The 22,606-nt window shown below is 48.0% G+C and overlaps 1 protein-coding gene across 2 annotated transcripts in view; it reads left to right on the forward strand.

The window, feature by feature from the left end:
- LOC119171749 (venom allergen 3) overlaps positions 1-22,606 on the forward strand; it is a 75,286-nt gene that overhangs the window by 29,147 nt on the left and 23,533 nt on the right. Inside the window, exons 1-2 of one of the 2 annotated variants that reach the window (XM_037422578.2) lie at positions 6,084-6,222; positions 18,227-18,439. In XM_037422578.2, coding sequence (XP_037278475.2) covers positions 18,271-18,439 — 169 coding nt within the window. In that variant the 5' untranslated portion in view covers positions 6,084-6,222; positions 18,227-18,270. Of the gene's footprint in view, positions 1-6,083; positions 6,223-18,226; positions 18,440-22,606 lie in introns of those variants that run through there. The other variant, XM_075892362.1, reaches the window with a different exon arrangement.

A 22,606-nucleotide genomic window follows, 5' to 3' on the forward strand; every position in this document is an offset into this window, starting at 1 on the left:
CCCCAGCAAGGGAGTTATGAAAGCCTTGATAGACTATGAGGAGCATTTTGCTGCCATAAACTCTTGGTGCACAGACAAAGTAGTCACGATGAAGTCGCCGCTTCGTTCACTCACCGCATACCTAAACAAAGTGCACCGCCGCAGCTTGTGTGTATGCGCGGAGCACGAGGACAGTATATACCGACTGCTCACAGAGAGGTACGCAAAAATAAGGCTGCGCATTCACCTTCGGCAGGTTCCAGTCGGGAGTTGCAATGGACATGCAAGCAAAACATGTGCCGGCGTCAACCTCTCATGAGAAATGGACACGCCAAGATAAGCTGTATGCTTAAAAGGTTTCGGCTCACGTGGGCACGCTTTTGACTCTTGCATTTTTTATTTTTAAACATTTCATTTCGTACTGCATTTGGTTTGTCTTGTATCTGACTTTGATTTTCACTAGTGGGACAACGCAGCATTAAGGCGCACAAATAAATGGCCTGTTCACTGAAATCGTGGGTGTCGTTTCATAAAGGTACACTGGTAAAGCATGTTACTCTCGGGTATGCTGCCTGCACAGTGCATGAAATGGTGAGGCAGGGGAAGGTGGTACCGAATGTCAGATAATGTGTGTGTGCGTGTGTGTGTGTGTGTGTTATATATACACACACGCAAGTATATAAAGTACAGCGATTCCTGCCTTTGCTATTCGGCTGATTCACAAAGACCCAAATATTGCATTCCTTTCAGCAAGCGTAGTAATAAAAGTTCATGCGCCCCTCCGTCTTAACGACGACAACGGTTTAACGCGAATCTTTCTGGTGTGGGAGTTCGTGGCTCATTTCATTCAGTCTATGTCAGCCCCTGGCGCATTGTACAAGCACAGGCCACCAGTTTGTATGACGTGCGTTGTTCCATTTAACAATTAGGCAACAACAGCACTAAGAGGTGTCCAAGTTGCACCAAAAAAAAAGCTCGCCAACGAGTACTTCTTTCCTACAATACGCGAGCACCGCAAGCGGTAATGCGCTTCGCATGCTGCCCCACTACGGCAGGAGCCGTAATGGCGGCCGTCGTAGCAGACGACGCGGCTGTCCTCACCCTCAGCGGAGCGCGCGGGCATCAAGGCACCCTACCTGTTCTGGGAAGGCAGCGCCGCCTGGTGGTGATTAAAAATAAAGGAGGCTATGAGCCGGAGTACCTGACACCTCTTCCGCGCCTTGATGGATTCGACCCAAACTTCAACAGAGACACAAAAGCATCTGCAACGAGCATTTCATAGCTTTGACGGAGACACAGCCAAATTGGCATGTAAACTCCGAGACCAATATCTATGCACACAGCAGGACTCAGGAGGGCCGGCGTACTCGTACGCAGGTACCGAGAACGCGGAGCTGGATCAACTGTTCCAGTTGCACGACCTGAAGGCAGCCCTAGCAAAAATGAGGCGAGGAACGGCACCGGGAAGGGATAAAATTACCGTGAAATTACTTGCAAATCTTCCTGACTTGGCCTACACCATGCTCCTTGCCTACATCAGTTACATTTGGATCGGGAAAACAAGCCTATCAATTGAGTGGAAGACCACCCTGGTCACCTTCATACCCAAAGCGGGCAAAGCCATTAACACGGACAACCTCTGCCCCATCTCCCTTACTTCTTGTGTGGGAAAATTAATGGAGACGATGGTGCGCGACAGGTTGTCCGCGTTCCTGGAGACCAAAAATGCATTTGCAGACACAATGTTCGGGTCCCGCCCACACCGGTCCGCGCAGGATGTCTTGCTTCAGTTCGACCATGAGATCCTCGATCCAGTCGACTATCCCTTAAATGACAAAGTTGTGCTCGCTTTGGATCTGAAAGGGGCCTTTGATAACGTGACCCACGAAATTATTCTAACACATCTCTCACGGGTGGATTGCGGCCAAAACATCTTCAACTATATTAAACAATTCCTCACTGACCGACAATCATACATTCGGTTTAAGGACATTGAACACGGCCCTTACCGATTAGGCACGAGAGGGACTCCGCAAGGAGCGGTCCTTTCGCCCCTCCTATTCAATGTGGCAATGATGAGACTCCCCGCTCAGCTGGCGAAAGTCGAAGGCATACAGCATGCGCTGTACGCCGACGACATCACCATATGGGCGTCACACGGCTCGGCAGGAGACAAGGAGGCAAGCCTGCAGCAAGCGGCGGACATCGTGGATGACTATGCCCGTCGCTGCGGCCTTCAGTGCTCCCCGTCCAAATCGGAATTCGTGCACATACGCCCATCACCAAAGTGCACCACAAAAATCGACCTCTCCCTTCACAGCGGACCCATACCCGAACGCGATGAGATGAGAGTACTAGGGCTTTTTATACACAAAAATCGCAGAGCAGACACAACATTGGCCAAATTGCGTAAGGTGAGGACCAGGTGGGCCGCACGGTCCGCCGGGTTTCCAACAAGCGCGGGGGGTTACGATGCAAAGATGCCTTGCGGCTGGCGCACGCATTCGTAACCAGCCGAGTCCTGTACTCGGCTCCATACCTCCACCTACGCAAATCCGACGAGAATGCTCTCGAAGTCATTCTCCACAAAATCTACAAGCGCGCCCTCGACCTTCCTGTCAGCACCTCTAACCAGCGCCTTTTGGGCTTGGGAATGGTGAACACCTTCAAGGAGCTGAGAGAGGCGCACTTGACAAACCAATATACTAGACTCTCTAAAACACCGTCGGGTCACCGCCTCCTTGCCCGGCTACACATCATTCAATACACACGGAAGAGCGCGTACGCATTCCAGAAGTTTGGCGATACTCCTTGCACGTGCGCCCTCTTCCGGCTAACATGACCCGAGACGACTACAGTGGCCGACGCCTCGCGTGGGCGGAAGCCTTGGCTGGACACTACGGCCACAAATTCGGAGTATTCTACGCGGACGCCTCCGGCCCGCACCACGGTGGTTGGTACACGGCTGCGGTCGTCCACCAAAACACCGTTGTAAACGGACTCACATTCCATGCACATAACATTACGCACGCGGAGGAGATCGCCATCGCACTAGCCGCCGCAGATCAGAACTCGAGGGTCATCATCACCGACTCAAGGGGTGCCTGTCGCAATATTGAACAGGGATACATTCCGTACCGTGCTTATAAAATTTTGCAGAACAGCAGCTACCTAGGTGACCCCGCGCACCGAACGATCATATGGGCTCCGGCCCACACGGGCCTCGATGGTAATGAGACGGCCGATGCCGCCGCCCGCGGGCACACTCTCCGGGCACCATTCTCGTCCCCTACCAATCTGAAACTCGAACCTTATCCCGCCTACACCTTTAAGGAGGTCATACAATTTTATAAATCCGGCCATAACGTCTATCCGAAACCCTGTAAGGGCCTCACGAAGGCGGAGGAGCGAATCCTCCTTCGCCTTTATACCAAAACTCTATTGTGCCCGGCAATCATAAAACACTTCGACCCCGCTTGCACGGGGAAGTGCCCGCATTGTGAGGGAAATTCCTCTGACATTTTCCACATGGTGTGGGCATGCCAAAAAACCCCAAACTTTTACCCCACTACCCAACCCTTCGCGGGACGACTGGGAGGCAGCCCTGCTCGGCTGCTCTGACCTGACGGCCCAACGGGTCTTGGTCGAGCATGCCCGGGCCGCGGCCAACGCCAATGGGCTCCCGAAAGAGGGAGCCCACCTAGTGTTTGTACGGGGCGGCCCCTTAGGGACCGTTCCCACCTTCCCTGTAAAACATCAGTAAATAAATGTTTTTCAGCAGCAGCCGTCCGCCACTGATTCAGTGTAATTCCGTCTGTAGCAATGTTTGGTATGAGCTTGTTGATGCCATCTTTGCGCAAAATTTATATATGCTGTGTCTGTCCAGCTATACGTAAACGTATTCGGCTACCAGAAGGGTTCAGTATAGGGAGCTTTAGAATAACGTTTGCAAAAGTTGCGGGCGTTGATTTAGTTGCGGGTACCATATGAGCTTTAGAATATATATAGCGTTTGCTCCCCCTAGGGAAAAGTCTAAAGACTTTCACCCCGACCGCAAACCCAAATGCACGGAAGCTGCACACAGCATTCGTGGGCGTCGCGGGTTGCGATCGCCGCACGCTATTTCGGATTTGCTGCGGGTGGGCCGCGGACGCGAGCAGCGGCTCGCGTTACGACTCATGCGCAGTGGCAGTGACCGCACCGCAAGAACTTGCGGTGCACTATTCTAAATCTCCCTAATGACCGTGTGTATAATTCGTCGACGTCAACATGGCTGCGTCCACGTAAAGCGGTCCTATAGCTGTCAAACACCAACGGGTAGATTTTGTACAAAGTCTTATACATCGGTGCACAATAAAATATCTTTTCGGGGAGCACACGTTTCACTTTCGCGTTATATTGTGTTGTGACATCTTTTCCATCAATCCTCACGGCATAATACCCAACATTATCATTATAATGATGCATCTCGAGAGCTGACGCGTGCTCTAGTGGCCACGTGAGCTCACCCCCCCCCTTTTTTTTTTCTCAGTTTTATTACAGCATTTCATCCTGAAATGCACGTCAATCACTCGATGTTAAGCGCACTGCAGTTTGAAGCCTCCCAGGCCTAACATATAGGCTCCTTTGACGAAAGGATCGGCCACGCTTTTTTTTTTTTTCACTAAGGATTTCGACGCATGAACGTCCATAAGCGCAGCGTAATAACATTTTCTGGACTTTACTGTTCCAAAACCACGATGTAATTATGAGAGACGTCGTAGTGGAGCGCTTCGAAAATTTCGGCCACCTGAGGTCCTTTAACGTAACGTTCTCTATGGCACGAAGAACGTTAAAGAATGTGACGTTCTTTAACGTTCTCTATGTCATTTGAAAACTCAACATGTATGTTTTTCTGCTACCCCTCCCCCCCAATATAGGAGCAGCCCTCTAAAGTCATATAATCCACTTTTGATAATTTACGCATAGAAAAGATGTTAGAAAAGTGATTATGTGTTGTAAAATTTTCCGCAGCGCTGTTTTTTTTTCTTGGAAGTATGAAATTATTCTTGTGAAATAGTGGTTAAAGTAAAGTAAAGTAAAGTACACTACACTACAGTGTGTGTGTATGTGTGTGTGTGTGTGTGTTTGTGTGCGTGTGTGTGCGCGTGCGTGTATGTGCGTGTGTGTGTGTGTGTGTGTGTGTGTTTCTGTTTTTTTTCCTAACACAGTTTTAATTGTCTGGAACCTATTGGTATTTGACTTTTTTTTTTCTCATGATGCCTATTTTCAAGTTGTATTTCCGTACCGCGTACGCAAGCTCTCTAAAAGCGTTCCCGTATTAGCTAGGTTATCGTACCATGAAGCCTCAAGGAGTATATAGTCATCATCTTATTATTATTTTTTGCCAAGTCATCTTATCTCCGAAAAGTACGCCCTCGATTGGCTACATTCGAAGCCACCCACGAAGTCGTCACCTGTGCCAAAACCACTGTCGACACCGCATAACGAAACAACGAAGGCGGGGGAAGTTACCACCCCATTCTCCAATCAGATCACTCTCAATCTTCCCGGTGCAAAACAGTCTATCATCTCCGAACGTTTTGTCGCAACGCCGAAAAATACACCTAAAGTGAAAAGAGAGAGAATAAAAAAGAGGGCGATTGCGCCGGGACAGTGAAGCCAACTTTCACAATGCTTCCATTCCGAGTAGCATTATACATTGAGGAAAGGAGGATAGAAAGAGAGCGAGGGCGAAGACGCTCTTCCAGAATCAGCGGCGCTCGGAGACCATGAGGCGTCTCCGTCCTTGTTTGATATGCCGCGCGGCATCACACGGCAGGTAAGCCCTCCTCACCTCAACTTCACACAGCGGCCCACTGTGCGCACCACTCGAGGAGGAGTGAGGTGTTTTTTTTTGTAATTTTCTGGTTCTCTCTTACGATATTTCCGTATTGGGCACCCACTCTTTGTCAGTGTGTGCGGGGCAAGGGTGGTGGAGAAGAACGCGCGCGGTGTTCACCTCAGACGCACGGCATAAAGAGGCCGCTGCACCGGTAGCCATCCTCATCCGAGCACCGTGCTCTGAGAAAACAACAACGTCGAGCCGACACAGCATCACCACCGCCGACGCCTATATAAGTGTTAGCCAGAACGGCCGTCGTTACCATTCGGTCGCCCATTCACCGCCGTTCGCCGCACGGTCGACCGTATAAACTACACAGGGGACACCATACTCCTGGACCTTCGTGAACCTCGTTTAAGGTACGGTGACATGGATAACTTTTTTTTTCTCCGTACCTGCTCCTTGTTTACTTTTTTTCTCACTTCTCGAACACCACGATGCATGAGTTCTGGGCCTTTGAAAAATGGTGTTATCCATCGCCCGGGTAAAAGTGTTTGTATAGCGTAGATATTTGTATTTTTGACTACAACTTGGCACTCGCACACGTCTGAGGGAGGTTAATTGAAGGCTAGACCCTGTCGCTGATGCATCATAAGTGACCATTGTCAGTAGGACATTGTGAAGTTCTTGTCACACCCTTTTAACTGCAATTATGAAAAAAATATGAATCTTAAAGCAAGCGTACTTTAAGGTCATATCTAACTTGTCGTGCCTGTACAGAATTATGTGCAAATATTTGCAACAGAATCAGAAATTTTCAACTAAGAAAAAAAAATGAGACTGTAGCTCACAAGCATTGCAGTTCTTTAACCACTTGAATGAAACTCCAGATTTGTTAATATAGTGATCGACGTCGGCAACAGATGCCGATGTGGATACGTTACTTACGCCGGTTAGCAAAAGCCCTTACATTGTTTTCTTATTTCTAGATAACTTCTCCAACACCCGGAGTATTAATAAGCTCAAGCAGTGCACGTGCGTCTCATCACTGGTTTATGTTTGGGCACTCTAAAGGCCTTCGTTTATTTTTCCTTTTTGCACCATCCAATTCAGCATGAAATGCTGCCACGAGAGCCATTCGACGCCTTCGCTTGCTTTGGTTGCTTATATACATAAATGCTGTAGCAGAATTAGAGATGGAAAGCATAAGTTCTGCATTCTATTATTTAGACTGCACATTTATATTGATAAACGATATCGCAGCACTCAGTCATTCTAATTGTACAATGTTTCGTAGAATAAAGCATAGCTCATATTCACTCCTCTCTACTGTGCAGAAAAGAGAAGTTAAATGAATCTAATTCTTGCTGCATAACAAATTTTTAAAGCAATCTGAAGTTCTGCCCCCCCCCCCCCCAGGGCAATCCACAATAATTTTTAGAGGAGAAAGAAGAAAACTTGCTCAAGTTCATGTATTTCTTGCCAGCTCCTAAAGAAGAAACCTTGTTTTCTCTTTTTTTTTCGTGTTTTTAAGATGCACGCACGCAGATATTTTGCTCCAAGCCCCAACGCAGTGAACATGGCGTTCGAATGCGGCGCCCGAGGTTGACATTTCGATGGCCAACAGAAGCCACTGTATTCTGAAGTGGAAAAAAGCCTCGTAAAGGATCCGAAAAGATAGAAACCATTCCGACCCCCCCCCCCCTTACCCCTGTTTCTTTTTACAGGGTGCCTCTAACCAATTTATTACTGCGTTCGGACACCGCGAAATCGATCAGTCAATCAACCAGTAGGAAATATTCAGTTTTTATACATTACCAGCCGTCGAGATCCCTCCCCTTGCGCAGTGTCGATGATATAAAGCATACATCATAGGATGCATACCTCGAATGAAAAAAAAAAAAGTATGCGAAATTGTTTTTCAGAGTAGGCTGCGAAAACGTAGACGGATGCGTTAGAATAAGAAAAGAACCCGTCAGACGCTAGGCCTCTGCAAAACAAGTCATCGCACTGCAAATATTTCCTTCAACGTCATTTGGCTGAGCGTGTTCTATTTCGCCATCATCCGCGTTCCCGCGCGCCTGTACGCATGCGCGCGCAACTGAAGTGTACTCACATCAGCGACAAAACGTTTGCCCGTTGTGCAGGCGGCCGCCTTTCTTTGCAGCGAGCGGATGCAATCTTGGGCGATAAACATTTACGATGTAGCTGCTAATAGTTAAAGCAATTTTCATTTTCAACGCCAGATCATTTCGGGGCCGTGCGAGTCTTCGATGGCATATATATAAAACTAGGCGTTAACCACTGAACGTTTTACCTTTACCAGAGCACAGAAGCGGCGCGGAGCGTGTCACCATCAACGGTTCATGAGAGCCCCTAAACTCATGCAGTCGGGTGGTCTATAAATATGGAACAATGTTCATGAACTACTTCACACACAATCCTTGCGTTCAGCCGTCAATTGCAGGTATCGTTTTTTTTTTTTTGACGTTTGAAACTCGTCATATACAATCTCTACTGTTTGAGGCACTAAGCGCAAATAAGTGCTTAAGCTAGCAGCACTCAGTCTTTGAGGTCGCATATCTCACTGTCAGAACTATGTCAGTCTTTGAGTTCTTAGACGGTTCTGAATGGTCTGAGGTCCGTCAGAGAGCATGAGTTGTCGTTGCGAGTCAAATATTACACCCGGGCAACAAGCGCACAGAAAGACAGCTGATTGTACCATGTAAAGATGCATCAGGCCACATCACGCGATAAGTAAAGCTCAAGTATCTGGTCATTGCGATTTATTGAGTGGAAAGACTAAGCACCGAGGGTAACCAGCTACGAATACTGCTTTTCGATTCCAAGATTAACGGGAAAAGACAGTTGGTAGGTGTGTATAGATAGAGGCAAACGGAAAGATAAAAAGAAGGACAAAAAAGAAAAGGTGGCGAGCGAAAGGCAAAGCGAGAGCGAAATCAAATGAGGTCGTACCATTCGGTGGCCAGTGTGTCTCGACCGCGCCACTCGTTAATGAACGGCGTGTGAACGGGAAAACCTTGGCGCTGGGCACTCGCTCTCGGTAAACCAGAAAGCGAACTTGACCCTCGCTCAGGGGCAACCCCTTCCAACGGATGACACCGTTTCCTCCTCTCTCGCTCCACGAGACGGACGGTGCGCGACCAGAAAGCGAAATAATGCCGCTTGAATCTGCGCTGTCCTGCGCGCCCCGTGAAATGAGCCTTCCATAAAGGTGAGCACAAGCACAGCAGCGATTCGTTTCGCGCAACTTGGCCGCCGTCACTTGAAACGCGCGTTTACACGTGATTCACACAATACAAAAATCGCCTGGGCGGACACTCGATAATTTATCGATCCGTGCGTTGGTTTGTTTGGAAGGAACGTGTAGACAAATGGGGGATCGATCTTGACCACAGCTATACGCTCTAAGCCAAATGAAAAAATGAATATGTACGTGGTTGACCACATACTTTGGCTTGGCTACAAATTCGTCTCTGCGAACACCTCATTCATCAGCAATCCGCAACACGAATAAGCCGCTGAAAAAAATTGGTGTCTTCGCAGGGTTACGAAGCAGCCGTACGTGACGCAACGTTGTGCAACAGTGCAAATGATGCAGAAGAGATAAACACTTTTATCATCATTATCCGGGCCCAAGGTTCAAATACATGGGACAAAAGTCATGCGTCAACGTTCAGAACATGGACTTAGTACAGTGTTGCCTTGATTTTCTTGATCGTTAATACATTTAAACGCCTGTCGCTAAAGGTCAAGGTCAAACAGTCATTTGACCTCGACAACTGAACTGAGTTACGTTGTCACGTTATGCTTAGCTGTCGCCAATCAATGCCAAGTTAACATTTTACCAGCAACATTTCTAGACCATCTCAGTCGTGAAGGACGCATACGCGACCGCAAGCGACTTTTCGGTCTCATTTTTTTATGTGCGCAATTTGAGATAGAGAAGCTGCGATGTTTCTGGTCACAGATTTCTAACTAAGCATTGTTATTATCTTGACTGTATTATCATTTTTTCGTTTTTGGCGACATTTGCAATTTACGAGACAGTGCAATGATGTCTCATTTCATCATTTCTCTTAAGTATTTTACTTCATGTCATCGTGTTTTTTTTTTCTTGCACTTCTTGTGTACGTGTCTACCATAATCTGCCTTTATTACCTTTTTCTCTCCCGCCTACTTCTCACGAAGCATAAATTCGGGCATCTCAGTGGTTATAGCCTTCAGAAAATAATTAATTTTCTTCTATCTGTCTATCTACCTTTCCCCGCCGCGGTGATCTAGTGGCTAAGGTACTCGGCTGCTGACCCACAGGTCACGGGATCGAATCTCGGCTGCAGCGGCTGCATTTCCGATGGAGGCGGAAATGTTGTAGGCCCGCGTGCTCAGATTTGTGTGCACGTTAAAGAACCCCAGGTGGTCCAAATTTCCGGAGCCCTCCACTACGGCGTCTCTCATAATCTTATGGTGCTTTTGGGACGTTAACTCTATCTATCTATCTATCTATCTATCTATCTATCTATCTATCTATCTATCTATCTATCTATCTATCTATCTATCTATCTATCTATCTATCTCCTACAAAAAGTGACGAGATTCACTAAACAGCTGAGCTGATAACGTTACAGTCGGTGTGATTTCTACATTTCATAAGCCTGAACAAGCAGCTGTAACGTCGCCAGCCGTGGCACGTGTCGCAGTACATACGTCAATGGGCCAATTTTATTGGGCAGGCAGAATCCAAGCTGAACTGAAGCAACTGAAGAGACCCCACCGAAGATTGTCATCGACAAGTTGCGTTTACAGGGACTTTGCAATATCGACGCGCCGTCTCTGGCGCAGTCCACAAGGAGGGCAGATTTATTCCTGTGTGTCCCCAGACCTTCTTTTCAACATGCTATAGGTAGAACGGAAAAAATAAATTGCTTGGTCTAGCCATAAAACACAATTCATCTTGTCCAGCCAATCAGAAAGCCACGTTTCCTAAGGCACCCTATTCGAATTCGAAGAGCGCGCCCACTCACGTCAGCCAGGACTCACGGTAGTGGTGGGTACACGTAAGACCCCGCTCTCGTTTTACGTAATAAGGCTCGAGGCCATGCTTCATCGACTTGTAAATTGCCGAGGGACGCTTCGCTGTGTTTGGATTGAAGCTGGCGTGTAGTATCGCTCCGTGTTCGGGTCATGTACGGGTGTAAAAAAAAGGGAAAAAAAAACAAGGTCCCGCCCATATATGCCAGACCTAGACAGAGAGAATAAAATGGGGGGAATGCAGTGAGGCTAACCAGAAATTGAAGCATCCAGTTTGCTACCCTGCACTAAGGGAAGGGAGACCAAGACATTCTATCGACGTCAGCCTAAAGTTAGGTACCACTTTTTTTTACCGTTAAATTTTATTTTTGGAAAGAGGGATGAAAACCAATTACACAATGGATGCGAACACTAACTACAGTTTAATTTTGACGAGTTCCTCAATAAAAATCAGGGACCAAATCGATTAAAGTTCTGTTTCATAAGTTCGTTTTTGCATTTGTCAGCTGGCTTAGCTAATTACGTGTCACGCTCCGTGATTCGCTGAAATATTCTTACGGAAAATTTTAGCGTACCACGCTTTTGTAAATTCGATGCCACTGTTTTTCCGCAACAAGGTCACTGGATTCGAAGCACCTGAAGCTTTCTTTGAGCAACTGCATTTTGGCCAAAAAAAAAAACAGACTAGTTACCCTTAGGTAATCGAATAATATATTATTCAGAACTTATCCAGAGGTTTAACTAAGGCTTCCAGTTGCATATATAAAGGCACTTAGAGGCACTATTATCACAGGCATCGGCAAGGCGTCGCAAAAGGTCTTCAAAGCGTCTTCTGTAACAAAACTATACGAATGACAAAACTACGAGTTCTCATTTCATCACCTCCGACGTTGTGGAGTCACTCGAGTACATCTTGACACACCTCGCATTAATGCATAGCTTACACAATCGACCCTGACGTGGTAACGGATGTTATAGTGCAGTGCCCCGTCAAAACAGTGCGAGGACACTGAACTGCTTGTTTTTATGCCTTGATTTCAGTTGCTTGCTCACGGAACTATGGCTCGCCCTTCTTTTTATACCAGTAATGTATCACTCTGGTTGCGACTGCACTGGCTTTTGCGTGAAGTTGCGCGTCTTATCATGATAAGGCAAGCGTTTAGTTTTTCTCATATAGCCTATTCAAACACAAGAGCGAGGGGGCAGACAGGTGAAAATTTTACGTCGTTTGATTCAGGGTCAGAAATGCACACTCGCATTTATTTATTTATCAGATGCGAGGCTGCTCTTCGACTAGCCTGTGTAACGCAGTCCATTCGTGTCTCTGCGCCAAGGTGACGCGCGGCGTTCCCCTCACCGAAGTTGTTGGAACGCTGCCAAGTAGGTCAACTCGCAGCTGAGCGTTGACGTCACTCTCTCCCTCACCCACAGAAGCTGCCTGTTGCTCCCAACACGTCTAGGTGGTGTTGCTCCTCCGCCTGCTCTAGGGTACCTCGATGCGCGCTCTCGAGGAACCCTAGCCCACCTTCAACACACTTCTCTCTCGCTTCACCCTCTCCACAGCCCGCAACGCTCGACCGCACGTCGAGTGGAAGCACTCTTTCAGTTCGTTTATCTGCGATGAAACTTGCACGAAACCCAACCCGGCTCCCGTGCGTGTCTTTGCGTTTCCAAGAAACGTTTACTCGAGTAAACGCTACACCGAGTTCCACTTCGAACCGTTCTTCCAGCACCCGCGTCAACGCCCATTTCAGCCGGGTCAACGGCATTCGCACCGCTGCTGCTTCGCATCCCGTTATGGTTCCCTTTGGGAGATGGTTCATATTTTTTATTTGTTTGATACGCCCACATTCATACTGCGGTGTGCCACATTCTGTAGTTTATTGTTCCTTCCGATCCTTCTCCTGCACGCCATAGAATTGAAGCACATATACGCAAACTGCACACTTTCCTTCCAGCAAATGCCCTTTTCTATACCTTTCAGGTTGTGATGAGAATAGAGAGCATTTTTGTACACGTTGACATATAATTCAATGCTGACGTCTTTGTCCATATCATAAAAAAACATGAACGCGCAGCATCACATCTATACTGTTCCTTAAGGGAATATGGCAAGCGAAAATGTTGAAAAAAAATCATTTGTTTTTCTTTCTGCGTAAGAACACGTGCCGGGACCGCTCTGATCTACGCTTAGACAAAGACACATGTATAAAACGGGCAGAATAAGCAGCAGCAGCCGCAGCAGCAGAAGCAGCAGAAACTGCTTGTTCCACGCTGCAGCAATAGAATCTTGATTAGATGAGAGGCGACCGCGCCTGGACACGGTGATGTCGTAGTCGCCGCAGGTGTAGGATTAGCTGTGCACAAGAAAAGGGGGTTACGAGTTTTTCCCCGCGTGCTCCTTATCGCATGCCGCCATCCTGAGGTGTCCCAAAGTCTCAAACGGCGCATACATACAGGCACACGACCAGTGCATACCGACTGTTAGACGACGAGTACTGCTTGGCGAGCATGAGAAAAAAAAAGAAGGCGTAGCACGATCGGAATACTGACCGACGTTTAAAGACGCGCACGCACGTGCGTACATTGGGCAGATAGATGGAGAGCCTGTTGCCGACGGCCACTTATTCTTGCTGGAATACTGAATACGAAAAAAGAGGTGCAGCCTATTTAGGAAGCTGCTCGGTACAGCACGTCTGCCGTCTCCATGGTTATTCATGTTCCAGAGGTGCTGTCGTGCCGTACAGCCCTCAGGCAAGAGCCGCGTTATGTAAATATGCTAATCAGAGGCCGGGAGGCAGTGCCCAGAAGTGGATGTCGCGGTGCGCTGTATATACTGCCGCAAGTTAGAAGATAATGGAATATGCTCGATTTAGCTGTCTCAAAGTGTGGAATGGCAAAGCTAGATTGTGAGATCGCTCTGACCGCAATGTGCGCGTCTCGTGTATGTATAGCGTATAGGGTATAATGTGTGTGTGGGAACATAGCTTGCATCCCCCTTTGCTGTTTCTCGTTTTTTTTTCTAGTCCGTGTCTTACATTGAAGCCTATTATAAGCATGAAGCATGAATACCTTGCGTATTTAGATCAACTTGTTGCTTACCTTTAGCGTATACATCTAAGAATACTAACATTGTTACATCGATTCTGGATCAATGATGTCAAGCTTCTATTAAACGTCAGAGCATACGTTTTCTATTGCTATACATACTAACCCTTTTAAGAATAATTTTTGGTGTGCATGTGTATATCACATCTGTGCTTAAAGACCCGCGTTGTGTACGAGTTCAAGCAGCGTTTTGCAATATCTGTTGGCATGCATCTAACGATCATGGTGAATGCGCCGCAATGGAGGCAGGTTTGCGTATGCTTGTACTAAAGGAAGCCTGTCGTACCATAAGGGGTACTTTCGAGTGCCTCATGCGTTATAGCAGGCTCTCAGTACCTCATTGCTTATTCTGCTTTAATTGTTTTGGTCGTTGCTGCCAAATCCTACGTCGTGCTCCTCCAATTTATCACGTACCACGTTGGAGATACTGGAGCCGTTTTCTGTTTATCTAATCGCCCTTTCACATCTTCCGCATCGGTTTCCATCTCTCGATGAAATCGATCAACCTTTGCACCAACCAGCAAACAGCGATTCATTACCAGATGTCGGACCCCCCACTGCCTTGATATAGCCGCCCCAGCGAAAGGCTGAAATCGCTTCTCACGTATTAACAAGTCATTTACATTGACATAGCCGCTCTTGTTTGATAGTGGGGCGCTTTCATAAGACTCATCGTAAAATCCTTGGCCTCGGGGAGCAGGCTGGTACGAGTCCAAAAGATTAGCGCATTTTAATTTTACATTGACGCCATTGGCACGTGCAAGAAGAAAAATTAAGAGGGGGGAGGTAGCAGTAAATACACGCATTTGCTTCGGGATATGTCCTTCGGCAGGAAATGATTTCGGCATGCATAAGCTCAAACAAGATAGAGAGAGAGAGAGAGAATAACGATGGAAATAGTTATGAAAGTGCGCCCAAATTGAACTGGCTTCGAGGCCTCGCTTGTTGTCAAGCTGTCAGCTTAGCAGTTAAGTAATCACTGTTGGCACTGGATGTAAAAGATTGCTATAGCGAAATCAAGATTTCACAAGTGAAGAATAAAAAGTGTTTACATACGGCAAAAAACACATCCGTTAAAAAGCCATGAACCGTAATTTGTCATATAAAAAAAAAACACCAGGTCTGCGCGGAAGGTGCCGCACAGTCACAGCGAAAGCTATAGAACTGCGGCGTTTCAGAGCCTTTTCAAAACACTCATTGGGTAACTACTGCAAGCACACCTGCTTGGTACCCACTAGGGCATTAATAATAAACTTTTGGGTCGCAGACCGGCTTTGCTATGCTATTTTTCGTCATTCCTCTGAGAAGCGTGGTATCCGCTGAACATTCGCGAAGAATTTTGTGCCAATTGTCCATGCCGTGGCTGACGATGGTGAGAGAGATAGAGAGAGAGAGATTGTGGTTATAAAAGGAAAAAGAGAAAAGTGAGCCCCGTAACTGTCTACATCTGGTGCGGCACCTCAACAGTAGCTCACATGAAATGGGGGTAAGGAGTGAGTCAACGGATAGGATTAAAGGTAGAGAGAGAGAGAGAGAGATGCGCAGGGACAGCGAGCGATGACATAAGAGAGATAGGAAAGATAAAACACGGTCACAGGAGTCCGAGGACGGGGCACCACTGGCGAGAGCTCTTGTCGGCGGCAGGAGGTGGCGTAGGACCAACCCAGTCCCCAAGAGCTACGCTTTCGTCGGAGATCGCGAGGGCACAACCGGTCGGCACGGAATTTTCACACGCGGAAGTCGATATTTCCACGTAGGGGAGCATTCGGCACCAAACCACCTAAGACACCTGATGGTGTTCGTACGTTTAGTTTACGCGAGCGTACTCCACCCAGTCGTAACGTAGACTCAGTGTGCTCTCGTTTTATTATTTATTTGCTTTTTCCGAGTCAAATAAGCTTGTTTTAGAAGTTCTTGACTTTCAGCAACCATAGGTGGATCGCGAATAAGCTGATACGCACTCTGCGACAGTGAGCGATGACCCATGTGTTTCTTTAAAGAAAAAAATAAACGAGAAAAAAGGACGCCAAATATTCACGGCCATATATGTTGTAATACTACTCCGTCTTCTTTTAATACATGCGCTTCCATGCGTTTGCAGCTTGTTCTATCCATAAGTCTTAATCGATTGCAAAAGAAAAAAGAAGAAAAAATTTAGTGCCTATACGCCAAACAGTGGAGGCACCATAATGTAGCCAAGACGAGGCCTACCGGTTGTACTCACTTTCCCAAACAAATACGCACGAAATGCAATTTATATTGCCCTCATTCATGGGAGTCATGAAAGCGAAGTCGCTGCCATCTCGAGCGAGTTTTACAGAGACGTGAGCCAGATGGCTGTGTGTTACGCCTTCGTGAGCCTTGAAAACAGGAACATGTTAATTCCTACAACACCAATTAGTGGTTGGCAAGTTACTGCTCTGCGTGGTCGAGCCACCGCTGCAAGCTGATGATAAACGTTCGGGGACGACTCTCGTTTAATCTGGCTATCGATTCTGGTTTTACAGACGCACAAGTACGTGCGAACAGTGTTGTATAGTGAATAAAGCAGCTGTCAAGGACTCGCGTGAACTATTACGCAAGTGTGCGTATTTTACGAATTTTAAGCAGCTGTACTTCCCTACTTGGGCGACCTGCATTCGCGGGAGCCACTCTCCTATCCTCCATAATTACGGTTGGTGAGCAGTGAAAGCAGTACAGTAAAATAAAGAAGTGGTTGCGCATTATTTACACACATGCATGCTTAGATGAACATAAAAACAGCTCAGCCATAAAACGACCTCGTACTATTGCGTACACTATATACGCTATCGTCCATTGCCATTAGAGATACGATAGAATATTATACAGTGTAACAGAATACAATTTTGTTCTCATGTTCTACAGACGTATAGTATGTTGAAAGCGCTTTATAAGTACTAAATATCACAGTGGTCCCGACCAGTCATCAGAAGTAAGTGAAGGCACTCTCATAAGCATGCACAAAGTTCGTCTTGTAGGGCGGCGAAGGTTCATCGTAGTGCACCCCCCACCTCCAATTAAATGAATGTATGGGGCAGACTTTGCCACCTTTTTCTCTTAAATGACTAGCCAGAAGATAGCGTCTTCTACCCCCCCCCCCTCTCTCTATGCGCACACCTATGAGCATTCTCGTGACTTTTATGAATGAGCTTAACAGTAATGTTCAACCACCGCCAGTCAAGTTATTTTCTCTTTCATGATATTCTAAACCTGGCCACCACCAACAGTTGGCCTTTTTTGTACACTTACATCACATTGTTCATAGGCATAACGCGAAGACTCGATAAGAGAAAACAACCTACGTAACATTGACTTCATCAGTGCCCAAAAATAAAAGCAGAAGCTATACGGAACAAAGATTGTTATTTTTGTAATTACCGGAGTGCACAATGGTTGTATGAGGCTAAGGCAAATCGTGTATAAGGTGCATCCGTGTTTTTGCATGGAAAGCGTTTTGCTATAATACTACTTCGTTCATTGCAGCAGAAACTGGCGCAGCTTTGCTTAATTAGGAGTTATGGTAAGCGATAAAAAATCCTCGCTATAGAATCAGAGGAGAAAAATCAGCAACGCTTTTCGAATCATGTCCCTCTTTCAATTTCATCTGCAGACTTCCATATAAGTTCTCGATTTCTTGTTGTGTACAACAGTCATCAAAATATAATCTCGGTCTTTCTGAGAAAGCCATGCTCTTAACATTCGAAGTGTTCTTCCTGGCGTACCACAGCAAGTCTCCGTGGTAAATTCGGTTATCACCTTTAAGTAGATGAGAGCTTTTCTCTCGCAAATGTTCCTATACACATTGTGAAGTGGCCCTAAATCAAAGTGGCTTGTTTTTTTTTTTTCTTAACCACTTTATTCAGGAGGATTGGGGGTTCCGAACCACAACGCCTCTATTTGGGTATCTCTATTCTCATATAAATACGCATACCTACCCCTCTCTACCCTCAGCAGCTAAATGATGAAGATCTACGCTTTTCCTCGTTTCGCTTTCTGTCATATGCATCTCGCTCAACCGGCAATGATTTCCACGGCTTTTCGATCGCACTTGAAACGACCGCGTGTGACCTTCAAGTTTTCGGAACATAAGAGGAGACATCCTGGCGCAACCTTCAAGCGTTCAAAAGGCTACGTAACAACCGGAACACGAGAAACACGCAACTCGCAAAGCTCCCACAGGCGTGTCACTCGATCCGTGTCGATTCTTCAGGAGAAAGACGTCGGTTATCGTTTCCTTCGCAGCGCACCGGAACTACAGGAGCCGTACACCGGCGTCGAGCGACTCCATGGAACTGTGCCGACTACGTCACGTGCCCAGCTGGCTGCTGGTGCTCTCCCTGATGGTGAACGGAGTACTGCCGCAGTTGTTCCCGCTTCAGGCGTGTCCTTACAACGACCCCCGCCACAGCATATGCCGCTACCGAGCTCTAGCCTGCCCTGGCAAGCAGTTGCTACGTGAGTACACCGCGTGTTATCTTTGATTGTTCCTTCAGGGGTGTACAGCTCGGAAAAATTGAAACGGGAACAGTAACAAACGCCTGTCACGCGTAATTATACATAAAGGTGTGGCATGTAATCTCCCAGTGGATCGGTTCTACCTATGAGGTAATTAAATTTGAACAGTTTGAAAATTTAATTGAGGAGCTCTTACAAATGCAGATCAAACTAAAAAGAAAAGTTCGAATTGAAGTTTACAAAACCGTTGGGAGTTTACGTCCGAAACCAACGATGGTTACGGGGGACGACAAAGTAAAGGGCGCCGCAACTTTTGACTACCTCGGATTTCATTGAAATTTGGCCGCCTTGGCTGGTATTAGCGTGACGTTCGCGAGGGCAGTCGATCATCATCACCACTGGTCCACCACAGCGGGTACGAATAAGAGTAGTGTCGGTATGATGCCCTTTTGAAGTTATGCTGACCCATGGACAATGCTTTAGTTATACAAATTTAGCACCATGCACCGAGAAGGTGTAGACACGTGATTAAAACATCAAGGGATTTTTCTGCCAGTATGCTCCAGCTGACGTTTTTCGTAATGTTAAATGTAGTAATTTGTGCCCTAAGACCTAGCTTCAGTCTCCGAGGCCCAAAATTGAAATTGTCAAGAAGTATGTGAAGTGCCTCTCCTCAGCCAGCGCCTGTGTGTCATGTTTTGGGGGTTTCCTAATTATTTTTGCGCTGCCGTTCTCAAGGCCATAAAGGCTGTTCCTTAAACGGAAGTTTTCTCACGAAAATATGGTCTTCATTCCACAGTTTCAGCCATTTTGAAAGTGCTGGGCAAATATTTGCGTGTTGAATGCTTCGGTACTGACAAGGCAAGAAGCCGGCTGTTTCATAAATGTCCATAAACACAGCCCTAGGAGACAAATTAGTCTGAGCTAGCCATCATTTGTTCATGCACCACAGCAAAGAATTTTCGTGCCAAAGCTTTGTTTACAATTCTTCTAGGTATCCCTTTCCCATTGCTCAACGCAATGTTGCGCTAACAGCACGTTATTAAATAACCAGTACTTCATAAAACATACGTTGATCGTTTCCGTGCGAATGTAAATACACAAAGCAATTCGAGAATAACTGGTGGTTCCGTCAGAATTGACACGACGTACCGCCTGAACGACCTTCAACTCTCAAATGCAATACAGAGCCGTCGCCGATGTCGCACGCACAACTTTTGACACCGTCATACCTGTCCTCATTGCCTCCGATGTGCATGTGTACAGCGTACGTCGGGTCTTGCCAGCGCCGCTGGCAGGCAGAGCGGTCAAAGCCGCGCGACGCAGCCCCGTCCCATTCATAAAGAGGCCCACAGGGCAACCACATGGACAAGCACGAAGACATCGTCCCCTCGGGGTGATTACGTAACGTCGAGACTTGAACGAAGGTCGTTCAGCTGCCGTCGTTCCAATAAATATTATTCTCTAGCCACTGTATTCTGAACAGCGAGCCCGTTCGAGGCCTTTGTTCGGTCGTAACACCATGGAGCCAATCACGAAGGGTCAAGAGGGCTCCACAACCAAGTCCGCCCATTCGCGTAGTCATGTTATGTACATACAGAATGCTGCCAGAAGATATTGGACGCTGAGCGGAGAGCTGTGCATCAGCATTCGCGTGTCGACAAGAAAGCCATTGGTCATACGACTCCTCGCACCCGCTGATGATGTGGTGTTATTGGCGCTGAGAGGTGCCGGAGTGTCTGCTTACGCGTTTACGTGAATGTAATAGAATATGTATATGAGATGTTGTGACCTTAACGATCGACTGCACCTGCCATATATCGGCATCGTTCTTTTTTTTTACTTTAATTGAAATGATGAAGTAGCAGAATTTGGCACCTTTTCGCGGCACCAGCTGAGTCTCGTTGCTTAGCAAAAGTGAATGCTATGAAAGGAAACTTCAAATGAATTTAACTATATAATTGATTGGGGCAGTATACATTTTTAGCTCAAGTGAGCTCACTAACAGCAGGCTCTACACGTACGTCATAGCAGAGATTTACGAACGTATACCTCGAAGGCGAGTTTGCGTGATAATTTTAAAAAAGGGAAGTAGAAAATTTGACCGAATAATCGTCCCGTTCACTATTCGATACAAAGATGGAGAAAAGAAGGGCAAAAAGGTATATATATATATATATTGTAATGACGAAAACCGAAACTGGAACTCTCTCTGGCACAGACTCGCATGCTAGGAGGAAGAGGAGGAAGACGAAGCAGAATAAGAACAGCCGGCCTGCAGCAAAGGCGTTGTGTCTTATTTCTCTCGTCGTTACAATGGCGCAGTCGATGAAGAAGACGTCATACGTCCCGGCTTCGTCATCCAGGACGCCCGCCGACGTGCAGATGCGGTAAGCGTCGCTTGGGGACGGCGTCAAGGCCTCCTCAGCAGCTGTTCACCTGCCGCCACTGCCACCACCGTTCGGGGATGGCGCCAAGGCCTCCTCGGCGGCTCTAGTATACCCATCACCGGTATTTCTTCATGAAAAGGGACACTGTCTACGCGTCCTTCGCCACGGATTGTGCCGTGAGCACAGGTCGACAAGTGAACCCTGCGGCACAAGCCACCTGTCCGTACCCTCGTGGATCATCGGCAGCGTGGTTCTCTCATCGTAAAAACGCTGTTCACGCTTCCTCGATCATGGAGCCGACAGCCCTCCTGCAGCCGGGAGCACCTGTGCCGCCATTCGGGGACGGCGTCCAGGCCTTCTCGATGGCTCCTGGGCAGGCTTGCCCCGGCCCCACCACGACAGTACATGGCCTGTCGTTGACCGGGAATGCCGTTCACGCTTCCCACTGCGACAACGTCCTGCTCAGTGCTTCATCGGCACCTCAGCCGCTCAGGGGTGCTGTTCAAGCTCCCTCGGCCGAGGGTACCACAGCAGTGAGTACGCTGATCGGGGAACACGTCCCCACTGGCTCCGCATGTGGGCCGCCCGAGAGTGCCACCGAGCTTTCGCGCACCATTGCGCGACTCCGCCTCGAGGTCGGCGCCCTGACAGCGTCGAGTTCTGCGATATTCCCTGCTGCCTTGCCGGGACTTCACATTATCGATGAGGCGTTGGCCGCGGCCGCCTCGCAAGACCATTCAACAACTTCCCCCGAGAGCCGCAGCAAGCTCCAGTATACTCTCGCGGCTCTTTCACACCAACTTGGCTGTGTGGCGTCGCTATTTTCTGGAGCTTCGCCTCCCATGACACCACCACCGGCTGCCTCCGAGCTACCCGAGTTTCGCGGCTTCCAGGACGATGCCGTCGATTGGGTGGCTACCATCAATGCTCTCGGAGCTCGCAAGGGATGGAGCGACAATCAGAAGTGGTGCGTGGCCTTAGACCGCCTTCAAAATCCTGCTGCTGCGTGGCACAGGTACGAAGGCGTGCGGCAGCAGTCCTGGGCGGACTGGAGCGCCAAGCTCATTGCTGCGTTTGGAAGAATTGAGTCTGACCTCACTGCTACCTCTCATTCTACCCTCGCCACTACCGAGCAAGGGGCTATTGAGAAGCACAACGACGAGGCAGCTGCACCCTCTGCCAACCTGCCCTACCTCGGAGATCAACCTCACGAGGCGCCGCGCCCCCCTACAGCTGTGCCGCGTGCCCCCTCCCCGGACAGCTTCCCAGAGTACCCTGCGGCAATCATCGAGACAAGCTGGACGGTGTACTCCTCCGGGCAGATCTCTGACTCCGCGTCGACACCTGACACACAATTACCCTTGACCCAACTTAGGACCGCCTATAAAGCACAGAAGCCAGTGAGCCAGCCTCCAAGCTGGTCAGCCCCAAATGGCCTGGATCCATTGACCTGCTGCGTGACGACGGCGGCTCTTTCACAACCAGCCGGAGACCAAGCACACGTCACAACGGCCAGTTTGACCCATAGTAAGGAGCCGCACCATCCCCTGCCACCTTTGCCGTCATTGGCCGAGTGCGTGGACGCTCGTAACTTGCCAAATGCCGTCTCCCCTAACGAGCCACAAGTGCCTACTCCACCTGAGGAGGATGCCATCGAAGTCATTCCGGTGCAGTTCACGGTTGCTCCGGATGGCGAGGCAACTGGCCATGTCGACATGAACGCACGTGACGGATTGGCAAAAACCTCCACTTCGACCAGCAGTGCATCAGCGAAGAC

Source organism: Rhipicephalus microplus, chromosome 4 (assembly GCF_043290135.1).
Source record: "Rhipicephalus microplus isolate Deutch F79 chromosome 4, USDA_Rmic, whole genome shotgun sequence".
Lineage (NCBI taxonomy): Eukaryota > Metazoa > Arthropoda > Arachnida > Ixodida > Ixodidae > Rhipicephalus > Rhipicephalus microplus.